The sequence below is a fragment of the Strix uralensis genome, chromosome 23, assembly GCF_047716275.1.
Source record: "Strix uralensis isolate ZFMK-TIS-50842 chromosome 23, bStrUra1, whole genome shotgun sequence".
NCBI lineage: Eukaryota > Metazoa > Chordata > Aves > Strigiformes > Strigidae > Strix > Strix uralensis.
Window position 1 is genome coordinate 4,209,149 of NC_133994.1, and position 21,271 is coordinate 4,230,419.

General features: G+C 52.5%; 1 protein-coding gene across 7 annotated transcripts in view; it reads right to left on the bottom strand.

Moving 5' to 3' along the window:
- Positions 1-21,271, bottom strand: part of SAMD11 (sterile alpha motif domain containing 11) — a 175,101-nt gene that overhangs the window by 18,625 nt on the left and 135,205 nt on the right. For all 7 annotated transcript variants that reach the window (XM_074893298.1, XM_074893295.1, XM_074893299.1 and 4 more), the window contains 3 exons: positions 21,135-21,227; positions 14,431-14,595; positions 8,777-8,927 (listed from right to left, as the gene is read on the bottom strand). In XM_074893298.1, the coding sequence (XP_074749399.1) occupies positions 8,777-8,927; positions 14,431-14,595; positions 21,135-21,227 (409 nt within the window). The remainder of the gene's footprint in view (positions 1-8,776; positions 8,928-14,430; positions 14,596-21,134; positions 21,228-21,271) is intronic.

Sequence of the window (21,271 nt, forward strand, 5' to 3'; positions counted from 1 at the left end):
GAAGCAGAACTAGAAGGGGTAGGAAGCAGCTGGGTCTCCACAGGTCCCACATACTTCCCACCTTGATATGTTGCTTGCTTCTGTGGGTTTTCAGCTGGGCTGTTCAAAGGGGTTTTGGCAGCCCAGGGCTAGCAAAGGCAAGGCTGAAGATGCTGCGTCTGCCTGTCCCCTTAGCAAGCTTGGGCTTCTATCTCAACTACCTTACAAGTGAAAAGGCATTCTGTATTTTGGGAGCTGGAGAGTGGGTCTGGGAAGATTGAAGGCATCACTGGCAAGCCTTGCAAAAAAAAAAAAAAAAAAAAAAAAAATATCACTGTCCTAGCTGGGACAAGGGGTGATCTTTAATTCTGGAGACAAAAGCTGTAAGTGAGGTAGAGGAAGACACAAACAGGAGAGATGGGGAGAGGGATGTGAGCAGGAAGTGCCGGGGGGTCAGGGGAGAGGCGCACTGCTGGGGAAGGGGTGGGTGATGCTGGCCAGAATGGGTAGAGCAGATGTAAGGTGGCAAGCAAGCTGGAAGAGGCAGGTTTGAGGGGTGGGGAAGAGCACAGTGCCTGGAAGCAAGGCAGGTAGTGCTGGGGGGGGCGGGGGGGGGGAAGCAAAGAAAAAAGCAGGAAGGGAATAAGAGCCAAGGTCTCTTCCATTAGTCAAATCTGCCCTGGGAGCCTGCAAGCAAATCTCTGCTTTCCGGCTGCACGTCTCTTAATTCCTTTTGATGGCCACTTACAACATTATTACCTTCACCAGGGCATCTAGAGGCAAAGCCAAGTGCTGTGCCGTTTATTTTCATTTTACAATATCTCCCTATAAAATCTGCTTCAGGAGAGACTGGAGGGCAAGAGAAAGGGAGCAAGAAGGTGCATGTGACTTTGCAACAAACAGACCATACGCACAACCATACCCCCCTTTTTTCAGTGGGGGGCTGATGTGGGATGTGGGGTACCGTGAGAATCCCACACAGCTGGGGATGGGCTCCCACCATGGCTCGTGAAAAGCCAGACAAGGACTCTCTGGGGATGAGGTGGGCAAGGAAAGGATTCTTGTCCTTCCCCTAGATCTTCCTAGTGTAGTTTTATCCTCATTCTGTGCACTGCCACACACTGATCCACAGCACACAACGGGCTGAGATTCCCCTCCGAAATTCCTCCTTCTCCCCACCCCTTGCCCATCTGCCCATCCCTGCCTCCCCCCTTCCCGTCTGTCTCTACTCCCCTTCTCCCCTTCCCCTGGCTGTCTCCATCTCTCCTTTCCTCCTCCTTCCTCCCCTAGCTCTCCTCTAAACTAATTGCACAGCTCGCTGTGTCTGGAGGAGAGCCACAGATCGATCCGTCGCTGTTGAAATGTTAATGCTAATCGTATAACCGCTCCGCCAGCACCTCGCACTTCAGTGGCAGCTCCAATTAATCTCAGGTAACGCAGCGCGTGACCTTCGGCTCAGAGCCGGGGCAGCAGCCAAGCGATGCTTATGTAATTACACCATGAAGTGTGTAATCACCTGCCCTAATCCCCGAGGCCTCACAATTAGCCGAGGCCTCGGTCGCTGGGCTGCCAAGTGCTTTGCCACCCCGGACAGCCTGCAGATGAATAACGGACAATTAAAGCGGCATGACGGGGGCTAGGAGGTGTCCGTTCGATCGTAATTAGCTGTAATCATGGGGAGACGAGCCTGGCAGACGTGCTGTTCGTTTTATAAGAAGCAATTTAGGAAATCAAGTCGCTTTTAACCATTCCATGGCCAGGCGAGCAGTGGCCATGCCCTCCTTGCCTTTTATATACGTGGAAAAAGGGATCCTGCACGAGAGCGAATGCACAGAAGCCCCAGGTGCGGGCTGCAAACAGAGAGCTCAGAAGGAAACGCTAAAAACAAAGAGAGCTTCTTGATTTTAGGCAGGAAGAGCCAATCTGTGCCCAGGAAGCATTCTGTTTGACGGGGATCAGGACCGGGCACTGGGAAAATAAAAGGTTCTCCCTTTGGTGGCAGCCCAGTGTTAATCAGAGGTTATTTTTGCGCTCTAATGTTGCACTACGGGACCTAACTTTGATCCCTAAGGAAGCCACATCAGCTCCAGACTCCGCACTTCATTCCCTCTGTCCCCTCATCAGAGCTGTGCAGCTTCCCTGCCTTTTGGGGCAAGGGATCAACTCCTGCTGTGGAGTGGCCAGTGAGCCATGCCCCGGGCGGGGAAGGGGGGATGGCAGGACCAAGCAATTCCCACAGGATCTGATCCCGCTGCCACGCACGCGGCTGAGCACCGCAGCCTGCGGGGGCTCGGAAGGGGTTGGAGGTGGTTGTGTAAGAGGGGCTGTAAGAAACGCATCAGGAGAGACTTCGAACGTGAGAGGTCAGCTGCCGCTTACGTTACACATGCTGGGGATGTGCCCAAAGGTTTAGAAAATTCAGGGACACACACTTCCACGTGCTGTCATCATGTCTGCCCGACACAGTGGATCACGTGGAGACCCCGGGGTTGTTCTCCACACAGGGCAAAGCTGCTGGGTGAAGCCAGAGAAGGGAGGCTGCATACGGCCAAACACGAGGGAGTCACTGCACCTTCTCCTGCCACCCCCCTAATGCTCAGCACCAGCCCCCAGCAGTAGGTAACTTAAAAAGCAGGTATGCTCATAAACACTGGGGGTCATGGGACTCTCCTCCCTGCAGGTGGACTGACAGTCACTCCGCAGAGCCCCCGAGGAGCAGTTACCACGAGGGACAGAGGCTTGCTGCCGCCCCACAAACCCAGACGTCCAGACGTGGAACCTCTCGGAGCCTGCCACCGCCCCCTTCCAGCCCATCCGCCCAATCCTTGGCACCGAAACCTGGCCCAGGAGGGAGGGAGTACGACCAGGTCGTGCCCTGGCACGGAGCTGGGAAGCCCTCCCAGGCTGCCCGGTACAGATACAGCCAATTGCTGGGAAATGAACTGGCAACCCTGGAGTAAAAAGCCCTGGAGACCTTAACAAAGGCTACTGTGCTTTTAGACAGACGTGCACCAAAACACAAATCCTTGCATCCTTTCTCAGGTACAGAACAGCCTTCCACCCCCCATTAATTTTCTTCTTCCTCTTCTTCCACCTCTCAGAGTAAGGGCTGAATTACAGTCCCATACTCTGAGAATGTGAATTTAGCCCTTGGCAATTACATCTGATAAGCCTTGTCCTTACCTTGCAGAGAGCAATTCTGTGTTACTGCATATTCCTCCCCCCACCCCCTTTTTTTTTTCCCTAATATGCCAGCTGGAGGCTTGTGAGCAGGGTATTAGGGGATTTGCACTGCATGCTGCTAAATTTGATATGTCCTTTAACAGGAGACAAATGGTTCACAAGGCTTAAAAAGTATCGACTTTTCTTTAACAATAAGCACTAATGGCCTTCAAATAATCAATATTTAAAGTCATTATGGGGTTACACATTATACTGTTAAAACCAAGCCTTTCACTTTAACCCCATCATATCCTCCCAAGCCCAGAGCAGTGCTCCCCCCGACTCACTCCAAGCTCCAAAGGAAGGCTCCGAGCACAGGCTGTGACTGGAGATGTGAGAGGGTCAGGAAATGCAGATTGAAACCGGCAAGGCATGGAAATAAATTTAGAACGGATGGAAGAGGGGGAAAAAAAAGAATGCATGAAAGCTCTGCTTTCTTCTGCTTTGCATTTGATAGGAAGAGACACTTTAAACCTGAGGTAATAGGGAGGCAGCACACAGCTCCTTGCTCGTTTGCCATCCACAGACACTGTCTGTGCCAGGAAGGGAAAATAAATAAAATGAAAGGGCTTTCTAAAAATGGTGTTTGGGATTTCCAGGCAGAAGGAGACACGTTCTAGGGCAGCAATGAGGCCTGGACACAGACAGGCTCTGGTTTATGCTGCCAAGGGAAATTGCTCCCTCAAAATCCAAACTGGTGCTAAAACCAAATTAGTTAAATCAGGTCAAGCTCTTTGGCCTTTGCTCTGCATAACATTCAGCCAGCTGGGATCTGCGGAGGAATCCTCCCAGTGCAAAAATCAAAGAGGGATAGAGCATTGAGAGCAGAGCGGGGTGCGAGGCTGGGGTAGGTAAGAGTAGGAGAGAGAATGTGTCCAGAGAGGACAGGAGAACATGCCCAAGGAGCCAGGAGTGAAAAGGAAAGCCCCCGCAATTCAGGGGGGAGGAATTAGGTGGTGAAAGAAAAAATGGTAGCAACAGCAGATGGAAAGAACGCAATCCAAAAATCCTTGCTGGGTATTTCAGGCACATCTTTGCACAGAGAAAGGCCTCTGGCTGATGCACAGCGTTTGTCAGCTCTCTGCAACGGAAGGGCAATGAGTGCATCTTGGAGACGCTGCGGCTCCCGCTCCCAGAACGCTCCAGCCGAAGGGCTCGGCTTCCCGGGGCCCCAGCAGATCAGGATGCCGATGGCATCTCACGCAGGCAGTATTTCTTGCTCCTTGGCATTCCTCCTGCCTTCACCCCATAATTGTCTTTGGTCCTGGAAGATGAATTGTGTCCCTAATGCTTCTTGCAGACAGTACCCGAGACGGCTGGCTGCTGTTACCGGAGTACCTGCCTCAACACTTGCCCTTTCTCAGGCCAGACGCTGCCTTCTCGCCCTCCTGTGGGAGAGGGGCAGGTTCTCCCACGCAGACCCCGTGTCACATACTGTACGCACGCAAACAAGCTCCTAGCAACTCCTAACACAGAACTGATGCATCACTTTTAGCCGACAAGCTTCACCACGCTGATCACACTGTTAAGCAGCTCATCCAGTCTAGTCTCAGCACCCGTGAGGGTATGAAAGTTTTTCCCTAAAGCGGTGGGGGGGGGGGTGGGGGGGGTGTGTGTGAATGCAAGTGCTCCTGAGGCTTCACACGCTGTGAAAAGCAGTCTGCTCAGTCCAAAGTCCAGACTACGATCAGGAGTGAGTTCTGCAGCGTGTACCAGGAGGTGAGCATCCTGGGTAAGAACATGCCAGGCTAAACGACCCCAGCAAAACCAAGTACATTGCCAACAAATTTTGGAGACGAGATCCAAGGAGTAGGAGCCAAGCAACTCTGCATCTCTGCAGGGCACAGCCACCTGCCATTTTTGCAGGAGACAGAGCAGTTTGGAGATGGGAAGTACTCCAGGCTGGAGTAGTTACGATGACACCTTTTAGTTGTACCCTTTCCTCTTCCAAGTCTTTTTATAACACTGAACTCAACCATCCTTTCATACAAACCGCCAGGTCCTGGCGCTCTATAATCCAAGTCTGAATCGATCTAGAGAAGGAGGTAGGAAACCAAAACCATGAAACCAAATGGATTCTCAAGCCTGCAGCTTGAGTCTACTTCTGGTGAGACAAATCAGTTTTTCTAACGTGAGACATATCAGTTTTTCTAACTCTTTTCGACAGATGAGGAAGCTGGAGCAAAGAGGTGAAGGGACCACTACTCCGCTAAAAGGACCTCGGAACCTGGTCCAAGACAATCTGTACTCGGCATGTCTGTGTGCACACACACGTGTATCAGCCCCCTTCAGAGCCAGGACCCACCCGCCTGCCTTGCCTTACTATCACTAAACCTACCAGCCTGTTTCTGGCCGGCAAAGATGGATTCTAACTAGTTGACAAATGTCTGAACACACCTACCTTCCCAAGTGTTCCCTAGCTCAGACTCACCACCCACCTCTTCACACCTGGAAACTGGAAAACTGTATATATAGTTCCCACTAGCAAGGCGAAGGACTCTGCATTCCTGTCTTTGCAAAAACAGCAGCACTGCCCTGATAAATAAAACTGGGTCACCAGTATGAGTTTTCCCCCCTTGCTTTGCCAGACGTAATGGCTGAAGTCTGGAGTGGCTAATTATTCTTGCCCACAAAGCTGCTGCACTCGAGAGCTGACCTGATCCCCACAGATCTCCCGATAGGAAGCTGAAATGGAATTTTAACACCATGCCAAACAGTTCACATCCCCCTGCATCATGCATTATTACTTCTGCTCCTGGGAAAGGAGATGCCATAAATCTACCTACAGTTTGCCTACATACGTTAGCCAGCTTCCTCCACTGCCTTCTCCTCCGTCAGTGCCTACCTCAACCTTTTAAAATTTCTATACCTCCATAATAAAGGTGCACAGAGGCTGCTTTGATTTACCCTGTTGACAAAGACTATGGCAGCCAAGTACAAAACCCAAGGCTAACAGCAACAGGGAGAATGGAAAGGAGAAATTAACACTTACAGTGCTTTACAATACGTGGCCATGGCTTCTCCTGACGTACCTAAAAACGCCTGTGGTGCTTTAGCAAAACAGCAAGAAACAGTTTGCAGGTGACAGCTCCAACCAGGCCGTCTCCGAGCAGGAGCAGAGTGATACACACTGACCCGTAGTGACATGCGGGTGGCTGCAGACCTCTGGGGAGCAATCACCATCACGTGAACCAATGTCAAGCAGATTTACCAAGTCATGGCTATGGGGCATCACTGTAGCTCCCCAGCAGGACTCCCCAGCTCTGCTAACCGAGGATTATCACACCCGAGGGCCTGGCCAAGGAGGTAGGCCACACAGGGCCCTCTCACACCTCCCTGGGGGAGCAGATGGCTGCAGAAAAAATGGGCAGTTTGGTCTGCCATGCCTTGGCATGGGAGAAGGAGGAAGCATGGGATGTACCAGGCCAGCCCCGCCATGGTGATGTTTCACATGGTTTGTTTCAAAGTTCCTTGGAGAACTACGCTGCATTTAGAGCAGTAGGTAGGGTCTGAGGCAGGAGCAGTGTGGGAAAACAAACCCAGGGCTGATAACATGCTACGAGCCTTGTTCCAGTCTGCAGACTCCTGACGAGACTACAAAGTACACAGAACAGAGAAAAAGCTTCTTCGTTTCGTTCCCACCAACAGGGCCACAGGCTGGTCTTGCTTATAGGCAAATAACTAGACCTTTATAAGTGGGTGCAATTGTCCTTGCTCCACGCAACACACCACATTATACTGCCCTTGGAAATGAGGTGCTCAAAGACCTTCCCAAACGTTAAATACAACCTGCTTTCAAACTGAGAACCACTGTCACCATGCAGCAAGAGAAACCAAGGCACAGAGGGACTCCTGCAAACTTAACCCAAGGTCCCACTGATATTTCTCTCAACATCAAGGGCAGGTTGTGCCCCTGCATGTTCCTTTCCCCCACCTCACCTCACCACGATTTCCCTCTCACTTATGGAACTATTCGTAGAGCTACTTGGAGAACTGAATCAAGGTGAAAAGTAGTGGTCTTTTCCAACCGTTAACTCCTGGCCTTCAGCCTCTGTCCCACGACCTAACGAGCAACTTCTCTCTTCCTCCCATAACTGGGGAGGAACACTCACTGCAGTCCTCTCCTTAAACTGCTAGATAACACCCTCTTCCCAGACTTAACGCTTCCTGGCCTAGCCCGGCTCCATTTGCTAGAACACCTGCCTGGCACTGGCAAGTACCTCTGGATTTGATACATATCTAATTCATTTTCAGTTTGCCCCTCCTATGTGCAGCACCTCCCCAGGAGCAACCTCCACCCTTCCGTACGTGCCTTTTCAGCCAGGCCTCCGGCTGGCCTGGCACTTCTCCAGGCCACACATAGCTGGAGAAATTTTCCCGATGACTGGCTGCACTGAAACTCGTCTATCTCTGCATTCCTCACAGGTCTGCCTACAATCCACACGGACTAGGTTGGATTTTATTAGGTGGGTTAGCCAAAGTACACCCTGCAGGAGAAAGGTTTACCAGGTTTGCCCGGTCCCTACACATTGCACAGCCATTGGTCAGAAAGAAGGAAAAACAGACAGGAGCTCCAAGGCTGTGAATGGGGGGGGGATGACACATACACGCGCAAGCTACAGAACTAATATTGCAGCCCTCTGCCTGCCCCCACACCAAGATGAAAGCCAAAAAAGTCTAGATACTAGAGCCTTTCACAGCTTTTCCCGTGATCACAGACTGGTTTGGGTTGGAAAGGACCTTAAAGATCATCCAGTTCCAACCCCCCTGCCACAGGCAGGGACACCTTCCGCTACAGCAGGTCCCCAAAGCCTTTGGGTGATACCCAAAGCCTTTGTGTGCCCGTGGCTGACAGGCCCTCTCCCGCCTCTGCTACCCTTGTCAGAAACGCATGCAGCTTTAATTTAATTTCCTTCTGAAGTTCTTGATTGCGGAGGGAATGGCTTATGGCAGAGAGCAAGATAAATGAGCTAGAATTTCCTGGGGGTGGGAGGAGGGAAATCAGCTTTCCAGTGCTCCTATCAGTGGTAAAGGCAAACTGTGCCTCCTTCTTCCTCAAAAAAAGAAAATTTCTTCTCTTTCCATTCCATCCTAGAGCATTCGTTCTCTCTCATTATCTAGGGCTACTATAAAATGCAAACTTCAACATTCTTAACTTGCTCTGTGCCAAAGACCAGCGTCTGCTCTGGAGATCCAAGGCAGGATTGGGATCGTTGCCACGGGGCAGCCAGTCTCGGACCTGGATGCCCACGAGCACAAGCACAGGTCACCCCCTCGCCGTTCCGACCCCCCACATGTCCAAGCCCACCCGCTCAACCACACTCCAGCACCTGCGCAACGCCCAGGGGAGACGTTAACGCTTTACCGGGGCACCCCAAACCTCCCCGCTACCCTCGCCCAGGCGCACCCTCCCCTCCTGCATCCTCCCAGGTCCCCTGCACACGCCTTGGGGTGCACACCGGTGCCAGAGCCCCCCCCTACCCCCCCCCCCCAACCCCAACCCCGCGATGCTGTGGCGGCTGGAGCAAACCCCGCCCCGGGGCGTGGGTGAGACTCGGCCGGCCCTTGCCGGTACCTCTCGGGGAAGTGGGTGTCCCTGTGCTGGGGGAGGCCCTGCTTCCTCCGCTGGCTGGACGAGTTGCTGGCCGAGGGGATGTGCGCTTCCATCGCGCCGGGGTTCCGCGCCGCCGCCGCCGCCGCCACCTCTTGCCGCGCCCGGAGGAGATCTGGGGGGAGGGAAGGGAAGGGATGAGCTGCTGCCCGCCACGGGACGTGCCCCGTCCCCCCACCCCCCCCCCCCCCACCCCAACACACACCCCACGGATGGACGGAGGCACCCGCCGCCCGCCCTCCGCCGCGGGGGCTGCTCCGGCTCCCCGCCCGCAGCCGCTCCCCGCCGCACCCCCGGGCGATGGGGCTGCTCCGGGGCTGCTCCCGGCTCCCCCCCGGGCGACAGAGCTGCTGCCGGGGTTGCCCCCAGCCCAGCCCGGCCCCTACCTCCCCCCCTCTGCCCCGCAGCCCCTCGGGCGACAACCTCCCGCCGCCCGGCTCGGCTCCGCGGGGCGGGCAAGCTGTCAAGCGGCGGAGGCGGGAGGGGGGGGGGCCGGCCGGCCCCGGGGCCCCCCCTGCCCCCGGGTACTCACCCGGCAGAGCGGGCTCTTAGCGGGATCCGCCTCCGCCGCCAAGGGAGTTTGGCAGCGAAGGAAATTGTGCAACTACGGGAGGGGGTGGATTGCTGTTTAATTGCCTTCCTGTTGGCGGGAGGGAAGGAGGGAGGGAGGGAAAAGGGAGGGAAGGATGGATGGGGGGAGACAAAAAGGAGAAGGAGGCTTTCCCGAGCCACTCGCCTTGCCCCCCCCGCCTCCTTCCGTGGGCGCGTAGCCCCGGGCTGTGGCTCGCCCCGCACCGGGGGCGGCACCTGCCCCGGCCCGGCCGTGCTCGGCCCCGACCTGCCACCTCCTCGCTGGGCACCGCCGGGTTTAGCTCTGTGCCCGGGACCCCCGGCGGGGCAGGGTCTCGTCCTCCTCCTCCAAAAAAAGCCAAAAAAAAACCCCACGGTGGGACGCCCCGCACTGCGGTGGGAAGCCCTCCCCAGCCCAGCACCTCCCACTGCTGTGGAAAGCAGGGGATGGGGGGCTGTCTCCCTACCCCCTGGGGCTGAGGAGCACCCATCCCTGCTGCCTAGGCCCAGCCTAGCACTGAACACCACGGGCTGTTGTCCTCAGGATGGTGAACCCCCCCCCGGGCCTGGGGGACCGCTGTGGCCCTCACCCGGGTTGGCCCCGGCAGGCCCGTACCTGCCTAACGCAGCTCTACTGTAGGAAAGGGCTGAGCCCGGGAGCAGATGAGGGGGGCGTTCAGAAAGGGGCCCCCCTTCCAGCCTTAGCCATAACAATTTCATCAGGCTGCAGGTCGGAAAGAAACGCAGCCCTTGCCAAAGCTGGGGTATTGCTGCAGAGCCTACAACAAGGAGGGGGGACCGTGGGGTGACAGGTTCCACACGTGCCGACTTGCCCGGGTGGGTGTCAGCGCAGACAAGCTGGTCCACGCACGTGGACAACGTGGGCGAGGCCAGACACAGCGGCAGCCCACGGTAACGGGGAGCACAGCGTGCTCCGAGGCGCAGCGGGCGACGCAAGCAGAGCTCTTGCCTCCTCGGGGAACAACGCGGCCGGACAGAGCTACGGGAAGGTGGAGTGACAGACCCCTGTAGCAGTTGCGCTGAGAGAGGCTTTTTCCAGCGTGCTGCTCTCTCCCAGTTAAGCATGAGGAGTCTCTTAGTTCCCTCAGCCATGTGCAAACACCCTACAGACAACTCGCTTGTATCCCACAACAAAACCTCTGCTGCCGTTCACATGATGCACAGGAAGCGCACACACACAGATGCACGCTTAGAGGAAACCTCCTTCATACTCTCACTGTGTACCGTTGCGAAAGGAAACCAAAACACAGCTGGGGAGAGGAGGAGCACAAGATTTATCTTAATGAACACACCCTGGTCAGGATCAACTCGCATATTGAGATTGCAAAGCACTCCACATCCAGCAGCGGATCAGTCCTCTCCCCACAGCTGATTCATAAAGCTGGGTTAATATGAGAGTGTTGCATGACCCTGGTAACGATCCATCTCTTTGCCTTCCCTTCACCCCACCACGCTGCCTTCCTCTGGTTCTGGAAATCCCAGCCATCCCTATTCCTGTGAGCCCCAAGATGTGCCCAGCCCAGCCCGAGCTTCACCCATCACTTCATCAAATATTTTGGTGATGGACAGGGCGTGGTGGGACTGCAAGTTGGAGTGGAAACGCTTACACAGCGGCTATTTTTGCTGGCAGTAAGGAGGACATCAGTACCTGAACATTTCCAGCCACGTTCATGCACACGCAGTCCCCGTCCCCACGCCCCCAACCGAGGGGACAAACGTTAAAACAACGTTTACAATTTTGAACTGCAAAAGTATGTCCGAAATCGTGAAATGACAAACCCTATCAGATCACATCAAGAGCCTAGAGAATTCTCCGAGCCGGGGACCGTGCACCTTCAATGTTTATAAATTAATTATCTGAAAAACCCAGGTCACTCCTTATTGCCACAGCGCCTGTAATTTAGAAGTCTGGCGTGCAGCCAATTCCAGAAGCCGCATTGATCCTGAATGACCGCAACAACCCCCCACACACACACCCTCTCCTCTCCTCTTTCCCCTCCTCCTTCCCTCCCCTGCGCCCCTACCCCCTCGCACAGCCCCCCCCGAGGATCTGTTATTTACAATCCTGCACTCTGACAGTTGGGAAATCAGATTGATTGACAGTGGGACGCTGGCGGATGGAGGTTCCAGGCACGCAGACAGACTGAATTCAGAATGTGGGATGAATGCCACTGGGAGAGTGGGGGCGGAGGAGGGGGGTTGAAAAGCAATTAAAAAAAAAAGATTTCTAAATTATTAACATTTTTTAAATTATTAATGTTATTGGTGCCTCCATGTGAGCCCGCAGATAAACTGCGCTTTGTACTGGCACTAATAATTTATAGCCCAACCAGAGCCCTGTGGTGTGGAGACAATCCAAAATACACCAAGTTTTGTCTTGTCAATGTTACACGAGAGTCTGTCTGTGCAGACTCCTTGTCTCTCCATGCCCACCCCAAAACCTTAGGGTGACCCCTCACCTAGTAAATGCTGATGAGACAATTTAATCATAATAATAAAAAATACATCAGGCTTTTAATGTAATGAGCTACTTTGCCCATTCCATGGGGGGAGAAGGGGGCGATACCAGCTGTTCTGCAGCACAGGCTCTGCCTGGACGCGCGTGTTCCGCAGGTACCCGGTGCCCAGGTTAAGGGCTCTACCGTGAGTGTCTTTACGAAACCAAAAACGTAACATGTTTTGTGCCGAGTACACACTCTGTGGTAGTCAACACTGTCTACACAGACCTGCATGTCATGGTTGACTATTCAAGCATTTGCACGTCTGCACGTGTTACCCCTTTGTGCACGATGCACGTACATACTGTCCTCGTCTTCGCCGCACGTATGCGTGGGAACTCCAGCCCCGTGGTGTGTGGCATTGCCCCGTACCTATGTATCGTGCTTGCCGGAGCTCTGCAGCTCTGTAAACACCTGGGACAGCTGAACACCACACGCAGAAGCACGTGCCACGTTCACTACGGCGTGCCTCAGCGCAGGTTTATGCCATGCCTTTGCTGATAAGAAAATCCTTACTCTGCAGCGAAAGGAATCGCCTTCTTGCCCCCAGAGAAGCCAATCAAATCAAACAGAGTGGAAAAGAAGACAGCCTCTTCATTAACCTAACAAGGAGCCCTGGGGATTTACACTCTAGACAGGAGATTCTCCTCCAGCTCTTGCTGGATGCTTCGCCGATGTTGCCTGCGCTCCCCCCCTGGATCACGCAGACAGGTACGTGTCAGCCCTCCACGCCCCGGGGAGGAAGCGGAGCAGGGGCTACAGATTCTTGCACAGCGCTGCTTTTCAGCCACGCTTCAACCCTCTGTTTCCAAGACTGGAACAACATCACCTCTTCCATCTCCCTGGCTTTGCCTGATCCAGAGAGCTGGTTCCCCTCCCTCACCCCTCGCTCCTGCATCAGAGCACTCGAGTTCAAAGCAGGGCTTTACTCTGGACCAAGCCGAGCCAGCACCAGGCTGGCTTTGCTCGCCCGAGGGACAGTGAAGTGAGCCGAGGAGCCTTTTTTTAGGCTGTGGAGGGATGCTTGTGACTCCTGTGCTCTGCCAAGCGGTTCTCAGGGTAGAACCTGTAACTGCCTGGTGCCCCCTTTAGGCACAGCGCAGGGTGCTGCAGCCGAGCTGGATTTAGCCAGCTTCCTCCACAAGCGAGACAAAACCTTCCAGCAATCCTTCAGTTCCTGCGGGACCCATTAGATCCTGGTACTGCAGGACCCTCATCCCCCCCCCCCGGGACACCACTCCAGCGCCAGGACAAGGCAGCAGCATTGGACAATGGCATCTGTTAATGAGGAGGCTGCTTCAGGACCAGGCTTTGGATTTTCCCTTCCTTGCATTAACATAACTGCACAAGCACCAGCCTCCTTTTAAAGAGCAGAATGGCAGCATCTCCCCTTGAACACAGATATTGGTACAGAAACACTCCTGTGCTGCTGAAGCCTGGAAACAGCAGAAAGGCAGGTACAGAGGCACAGTCTGCAGTGCACACAGCAGGCTTTGAATAAAGGAGGGCTGGGGGGTCCCTCAGCTGTCCCAGTGCCCAGCTCAACCCCAGAGCACCATACCATCCTGTGGGGGGGGGGGGGGGGGGTCTGGGGACAATTTCTTAGTGCTGGAACTGAAATCTACAGGGTCCTTAAGGCAACGCTCTGAGGAAGCTCTCATGGAGTGAGCATATGCTGGGCATGGAAGAAGTTCTCTCCCTTTCAGCAACCCTTTCCCTCGCTTTTCCACAACGGATCTGGTTTTTGCTAGTGAAGGTGCAGATCAACCCTTAGTGATGTAACCATAGCTGCTTTCAACAGATGATACCATGGATGAACCTGTCCCACTGACTTCAGCATCCACCTGCTAAGCTGTCTTCACTGCAACTTAGCTTCATCTGCATATTTTAGTTGTCCGTAAAATGATAAGACATCTAATTCTCATTAAGGTGAAAGGTCTTTAACATCAGTTTACGCTATGCCGGTGTGTAGCAACTACTGCACAAACTTTCTAAACCTAGCACTATCAATGCTTAACTAAATCCTGCAACAACATCTTCCTGTTTCAGATCCCATCACTAAATGGCAGGAGTATCTGGCAGTGCCTACATCTCACAACCCCCCAGTGTTACGCCCTTGCTCCACGCTATGATCCAAATAAGACTTACACCACAGAGTCTGAATGTTAATATTGACATGAACTCTTGAAAACAAAGGAAGAAAAGGACCTGCCTCACCACTGCTGCAAAATACACGGGAGTGATGTTGCAGCTAAGCTATTCCAGTAAACAGTGTGGCCTCCCCAGACAGCCACAGGAGGTATTAGCATTCATAGATGGCTGAAGGTAGATGCCCCCACAGAGATGGTGGGAGAATCGGTCTGTAGGACACTCTTTAGCACCACCTCTATTCATCGCACGATAAACACGCGACGTTGCAGCCCGTAAATCCTCCTCGCGCGCAGACGGGGAGATGTTAGGGACATCTTACAAGACCTGTGCCGAATGGCAAAGCGAGCCCCTTCTTCTCCCATTTGTAAGAGCGTGTACCTCCATGGCTGGGCACTGCCATGCTGTTGGCCAGCTGGTAGAGACGTTGTTGCTGCTGCTCCTCGAACGTGCCGTGTTCGTTCAGTGCTGACATCATGCGTCTATAGTGCTCCTCCGGGGTCATCTGAGTCACCGAGTCCTCAAGCAGAGGCGTGTGGGAGTTTTCTGAAGAGTAGAAAGATTTGGTCTTTTTTCCAGAGAGAAATACAGTGGAAAATCACATAAGTATAGGGACAGTGCAAAAGAAAGAGAAAGGGGGGAGAGGGATATTAGCACAATTTCCCCCACCTCTCTGGTCGTACCCACTGAACTTGCTGCACCAAGCTGCCAAATGCAGCTGCCCTCGTGTTCCGAGAGGTACCATTATATGCAATCAAGACACACCTACAACTTGCTAAACCTCCAAACATGGGCACACTTACATACAGGAAAGTCTACAGCTTCAATTGCCACAGCACCCAAAAAACTCATGAACAACTTTTATTTTTTTTCCCCCCTAAAGCAACAAGCATTGCATTATAATAGCATGAAATTACCAGCAAGCCTCTACCCCCAAGGTGGCAAAGAGGACAGGCAGGATGAAAGAGTTCACTGAGTTCTCATCCTTTCATCTTAAGGAACGTGACTTCTTTTTTTCAACTAATACCTGATCAGACACGCACCTCTCCCCCCCCACCTTTCCAAACACCCGTGAGGACACAATAACGTGAGAGATGTTCGAGCAGCCAGCGCGGGTGAAGCTGACAACCGCCCAACAGGCGGCGACGACAGTCCACCTGCCCAGCTCTTGGAGGGAAGTCACACAAGCAGGTTGTTTCAGACCTGTACATCTGGCTACACAGCCCCGAGGCCATTAAAATTACACCCCACGTGCCTCCCTCTGCATCTTCCCCAAACCACTGCACAGCCCAGGAGGGAGGCGCTTTGAGGAAGGTGCTCTGAGGAAGGCCCTGCCTGCTCCCTGGGCAGTAGGGATCCCACTCTAACAATCAGGGAGATAAAACCACCAAGGCTTTCTGTTTACTGTAAGCAGAACTCAGAGTAATTACCGTTCTCCGCCTTGGCGGTGGCTGCTCTAACACTGTTTTATCTTGGATCTTCCCCACAGGCAAAACCTTTTCATTACTCAGAGAGGAACTCCCAGTAACAATCTAAGCAGGCAGAAGGGAAGGGAGGGAGTGGGAAAGGCTCCCCCCATGCTGCAGTCACAAGACCACCGCTGCGTTCAGTGACTGACAAGACCACCCTACCGTGTGCCCCAGATTCCTGCTCCTTCATCCACCTTGTTTTGCAGACAGAGTCCCTCAGGGATCATGGCAGGTGACTCTGCTGCCAGACTGGCTCCAAATTCAAGGTGGTGGCTCTGAGCATCAGTGCTGTGATGAATATGCAGGCACTGGACATCTTGCTGGGAAAAGAGCTGCAGACCTCTCTCCAGTAAGAGAAAGGCCCCTAAGCTAGCTATCAGAAAACAGCCTGTGGCAAACAAAAGTCCAAGAGACAGAGTACCTGTAAAGCATGGCCCTGACACAGCAGCTTAGGGACCGGTTCACTTCTGCCTCGGCCAGAATGAGAGGCCACTAGTAGCAAGTGCTGCCTGCCACCAAACTCGTTACACAACCAGGGGCTCAGATTCTGGGGATGCAACCTTCAAATGTCATAATGAAGCCACCTCCTTCCCAAAACATAGGAGGGGCTAAATAATAATAACAAAGAGTCTAAGCTGCACAAAGTTTCAATAAAAAAGGGTTGCATCACTGGCTCCTAAGGCACTCTTCCTCTGCAAAAGGGAAATGACTTCAGTCCCCTCCAACTCAGGTCAGCCGTCCAGCTCAGCAAAGATTCGCGATCAGCATAGCAATTTGTGGCCATATCTGCAACCACCAATCTCTACCCCCGTGACATGCATCTGCATCTCGGGGACCACAGGCTTCCTGTGTAAATCACAGGTTCATGGCCTGCTTCAAGCCGCCTGGTAGCAGGAGCTGGGTCCCCACCCTGCGCCGCGTGCGTCACATTCCGAAACCAGACCTGAAAGAGGGAGGATGCACCAGCAGCCTGCTCCCTGCCTGCTCCCTCCCACTCCCCGCCTCCAGTACCCAAGACTCTGGTGGAAGGAGCAGGGGGTGGGGGACAGGGTTCCCCCCTTCCCACCAGGTCACTCTGCAGGCCAGATTCCCACATCCCCCTCTGCACTCTTCCTGCTCCTGCCGCCCCCCCCCCAGGCATACAGAAGTGCACCAACTGTTTCAGTTCCCTTCTGATGCTCTTAACCAAAGGTCTAAGGAGCAAAGCCACATGCCACAGACCTGATTTAGAAAAACACCATTTTTTTTTTCCCCCCCACAGCTGTGTCATTAAAGAAAAAAGGGAGGGAGGAGGGGATTTAATAACACTTAATTACCATAAACCCTATCCGATCAGCCACAGAGCAGATTTCAGGTGCAAGGAGGGGAGAGAGAAGGGGGGTAGCAAGGGGAGGCTAAGAGGAAAGAGGAGTCCAGGGAAAGGTTGGATTTCCACACTTAAAACTTGGAAGATTTCACATGACTCAGCCAGTGATAATTCCAGCTTTGCCGAAGCTTTGCTGTCTGCTTTTGTCATTACCAGGGGGTAATGCGGGAGACTGATCTCACCAAATCTCTTCCAGCTGCCAGGTGTGAAATGGACTCTGGCACGGTCACTGGGAAGGCACAGCCATGGCAGGCATCCGCCGGGCTCTCCAGCACACCTCCCCACTCACCCAAGCCAAGGGGAGCCCACCTCTCCCACCCTCCACCAGTGCTGCAGGGTCCCGCTGGTAGCAGCCCCAGGGAAGTCAGGCTCTCTGAGGATGCAGGTTTTCTGCTCAGCCTGAAGGACCTGTCATTGCTGCACAACCTTTTCACCAAGCTTTTATAAGGCTCATCCTCCCCGAGCAATCCCAGCCTGTCCATCTCTTCTCCTTTGCTACAGCAAACCCGTGACAGGCCGAGGCTGCCTTTACTGAGCCACAGCAAAAGCTTAAGGAGCCTGAAAAAGCATCTCAGCCCAGGTTCAAAGACAGGTCTTAGCCAGTATAGCTTTAGTGTCTTTGCTGCCTGAGCTGTCACTTGCCAGGGCAGAGAGGGCCCGTGCCCACCCCCACCATATTCAGCAGTGTGGGTTTGGGGAGCAGTGAAGTTGTTAGCAAGAATGGGGCCAAACATTTTTTCATTTGGCCTAATTGGGCAGCTACCAAAGCGATCAACATATGGATAACGCCCCCATCAAAGAAGAGGAACAAAGTGAGAGGCTGGATCTGAATTGCCCAGCTGTGGTCTAGCCCCCAGTTCTCGTCTACTTCATCAACCAAAGATGCAATAAGATTTTATTTTGTTTTAAATGATCCGCAATAGCAAAAAGAATGGCAGAAGGAGCAGCATATGAGCTCATCAGCCCACCCCAGGAGGTGAGTGCAATATTGTTCCCTACATGTGTTCTCCAGCACTTGGTCCAGCCTAGTTTCAAACCTTCCCAAATGATGAGGCTTCTACTAGATTTATTTTTCAGCAGTTCAAACAGGAACCAAAACACTCTTACTGATTTTCTCTTTTTGCAATCGTTCCATTTTATTTCACATCTCAAGGTATCGGAGAAGCAGATCTCCAGACATGCTGTTGCGGCAGGAGTGAGGGTTTTACTTGGGGAATTGTCTCCCAGGGAGAAAGCTTCCTCCGTGACCTGCCAGCACAGCCCTCGCTCCGAGCCTCTGATATGCTCACATTTCCATATTAGACGCGAGAACGTTCTGCTCTGTTTGACAGCAGCGCTGGCGCGGCCCTGTTTCCACTGAGATAGGGCTCTCTTTTGATCTCTGGTGCGCACACTGCGAGCATCGGGGAGGGGGGAAGGGAAGGTTACTGCTTCCCTGCTGGAAGGGTTTCTAGCCCTACAGGTGTTTTTTCACTCAGTCAGAGAGAAGGAGTGATTTACTTGGCTGCCTCTGTTCTCCTTGCCTTGTCAGGCGCAGCCACAGCAGCACGAGATGTGCTGCGGGCACGGGGTCACTTCTCCTCTTCAAAAGGCTGTTTCAGAGACAATGCAGCTGTGCCCTGAGCAAGAGCTGCATCCAGGGCCGGCCTGCATGGCGAGAGGGAGAGTGCCCACCTTGAGCTGTTGCACAGGAGAGTGCAGGAGGTGGAGGACCAGCACCCACACAAGGAACACCGCCGGGTGGAGAAAAAGGAAGGGTGCATCCCAGGGAGACAGCGTGGGGCTGCATGGGCTCCTGAACTCCAATCGGTCCTTATTTCCCTTCCCACTCCTAAACCACAAACCGCTCTCACAGCATCTGGGTCCCCGCCAAGCTGGGGGCTCTAGCACAGTCTCACACTTCCCAGACTACCAAATTCCACTGGTCACTAGGGTGCATTGTGTTTGGAAATGGCTCGTCACACAACCCAGAGCCTTCTGTTTCCAGCCAGCATCTTTGCACAGAGCTGGGAACACAGGTTCCCTCCTGGCCCTCCGTGGTACCCCTGCCACCAGAGTGCTACCTGCCCGCCAGCAGGATGGATGGGGAGTCTCCTGGCAGCTCTCAGCTGCAAGGTGCTCAAGACATAGAAACACTGGCTACAGCTCCTCCTTTGACTCCCTTTTCATAGCAGGGGGTGGGTAGGTAAAGGCCCCAAAAGCACAAAAGTCTCTGCCCCTGTTCAGCCCCTCACTATTCCGATGTATTCTAGCATCAGCACAGCCTAGGCTTAAAATGCCTGCCACAGTGGTGGAGAGAGCAGGGGTTCCCCAAAGATCTGATACAATAAAAAACAGGTAACATGGGAGATGAGTAAAAGGCCTGGCTCAGAATTTCCATTCTGTCTCACACTCTTTTTAAAGGGCAGGGAAGGCCTTCTGAGACAAAAAGTGGGAGTAGAAAATGAAAGTTTGCTTTTATTCAGGGCTTCCCAGGACCCCTCTCTTAATGAGTTGGGGGAATCCCTGAGTCATGCAGAGTTAAGGAGCAGGATTTAGCTCCCGAGTACATACTGCAAAGCCAAGGGCTGCTTTCCTGCCTCACACTGCACTCAACCCACTCAAGTAAACAAAAGTGGTGGGAAGGCCAGAGGAAAGAAACGGAATGGGATCGTTTGACCCTGCTGCTCCCATGGCAAAAAGATCAATTTGTACAAACTCAGCCGCTTTATTAGGGTGAATCCAAATGCAATAGTTTGGTTTCAGATGGCTTGACTAAAGTTTAGCCTGTTCTCAGCCAGGTTGCTGTTACCTGGATTCAGTTCCTAAGCCTGCACTGTCTTGGAATTACAAAGGATACAGACTCAGCAGAAACTGCAAAGACGACAGCAGGTGTATCGAGGGTGTTACAGGAGTCTCAGGCCCCTATATAGCAAATGAGATTCCAAATCTATAGAAGCACCCTGCTGGAACTTACCTGCACATCTACTAGAAACATTTCAAGGATAACGGGAATAGGGCAGATGAAAAAAAATCAAGGAAAAAGGTAAAGAGTAGCAGTATATAGGGTTCTTCTCTACACCCTTCAGAAAAGCCCAGTAAAAAGCTAAAGTGTTTCTACTTGTATTCAAGAGTTAACAGGCAGGAGAGGGTTAAGTGAAAGATAAAATTTAGTCTGTTCTTGGGTAGAGTTAGCAATATTATATTGACACTAGCATTCAACATCCTCTCAGAGTATGCTGCCTTTCACATCATAATTTGGGGACAAGGAGTCAAGAAGAGACAATATACAGGAACATTATGTGACATCAGGATGCAGTACAGGTCCCTACAATATATCTCTGTATAGCATAATATAAGGTACGTAGTTTAAGAAGGCTTCAAACTGCTGCAAAAAGTCCCCTTTGAGATTCCCTGGATTGGTTAGTGAGAATATACACCTTGAGGAGTCTCAGCTGCTGGACTCCAAACCCATGGAACAGGATCTAGCTTCAGACAGCCAGTCTGCTTTTATTTTTTCCATTTTTTTTAGTGGCCAAAAAGTGGAGGTTAGGCACAGTGATCGAGATGGGTATTACTGACAGCTAATTAGTTTGAACTTAAGAACAAAGCCTTTAAGTGAACGGCCTGCAAAACCTCATTTACGCAACCTTGAGACAAACTCATTAACTGCAGGCTCCATTACCCATTCCACTTTGCCAGTCGTAAAGAAAGTTTAAAAATCATGTTTATAGAAAAGAACCGTAAGACAAATCAGGAGATTAAAAAAAAAAAAAAGAAATCCCTAAAAAGAGAAACCTTCTGCAGATTCCATCTCTATAGGAACAGTGCCATAAATGCATAAGAAAGAACTAGGCAGCCCTATTCTCCCTGCTAGGCTTCTTTTTTTCCCTTTAAAGGAACAGATGCCAGCATGATAAGCCTGTGTGTATCTTTTATATTAAACATGTAATCAAGATATTCTGCCTGAAAAGTAGAAACACCCCTAAAATCCACCTCAAAAGCTGCAACTTGCTTTTTTAATCATAAAGCAATTATTCTAATTAAGAGGCAATCCCTTTCTCACCCTGCAAGCTTCCCTCCGATTAGATAAAGAAAGCACAGTGCACTGGTAGCCTCCTTCATGCACCCTCCGAGCCGGATACTTACAGCTCCCACACCACAGCCTCTCGCAACCCTCCCTTCCCTCCCTCCTTAATTTCAATTAAGTTCCACTCTTAAGAAAGGAGAAGAAAGGGGAAGGGGATGGGGGAGGGAGAAGCAGCACTTACCCTTTGGGGACTCACTTCTGGCTTTCTTGCTTTCTAAAGGACACTCACTGCTGCTGTTGGGAGAACATACTCTTCTCTTGCCTAAAATTTCATCTAGAAGAGAGATGAGAAACCTGAGTATCAGATAAGGTTGTACT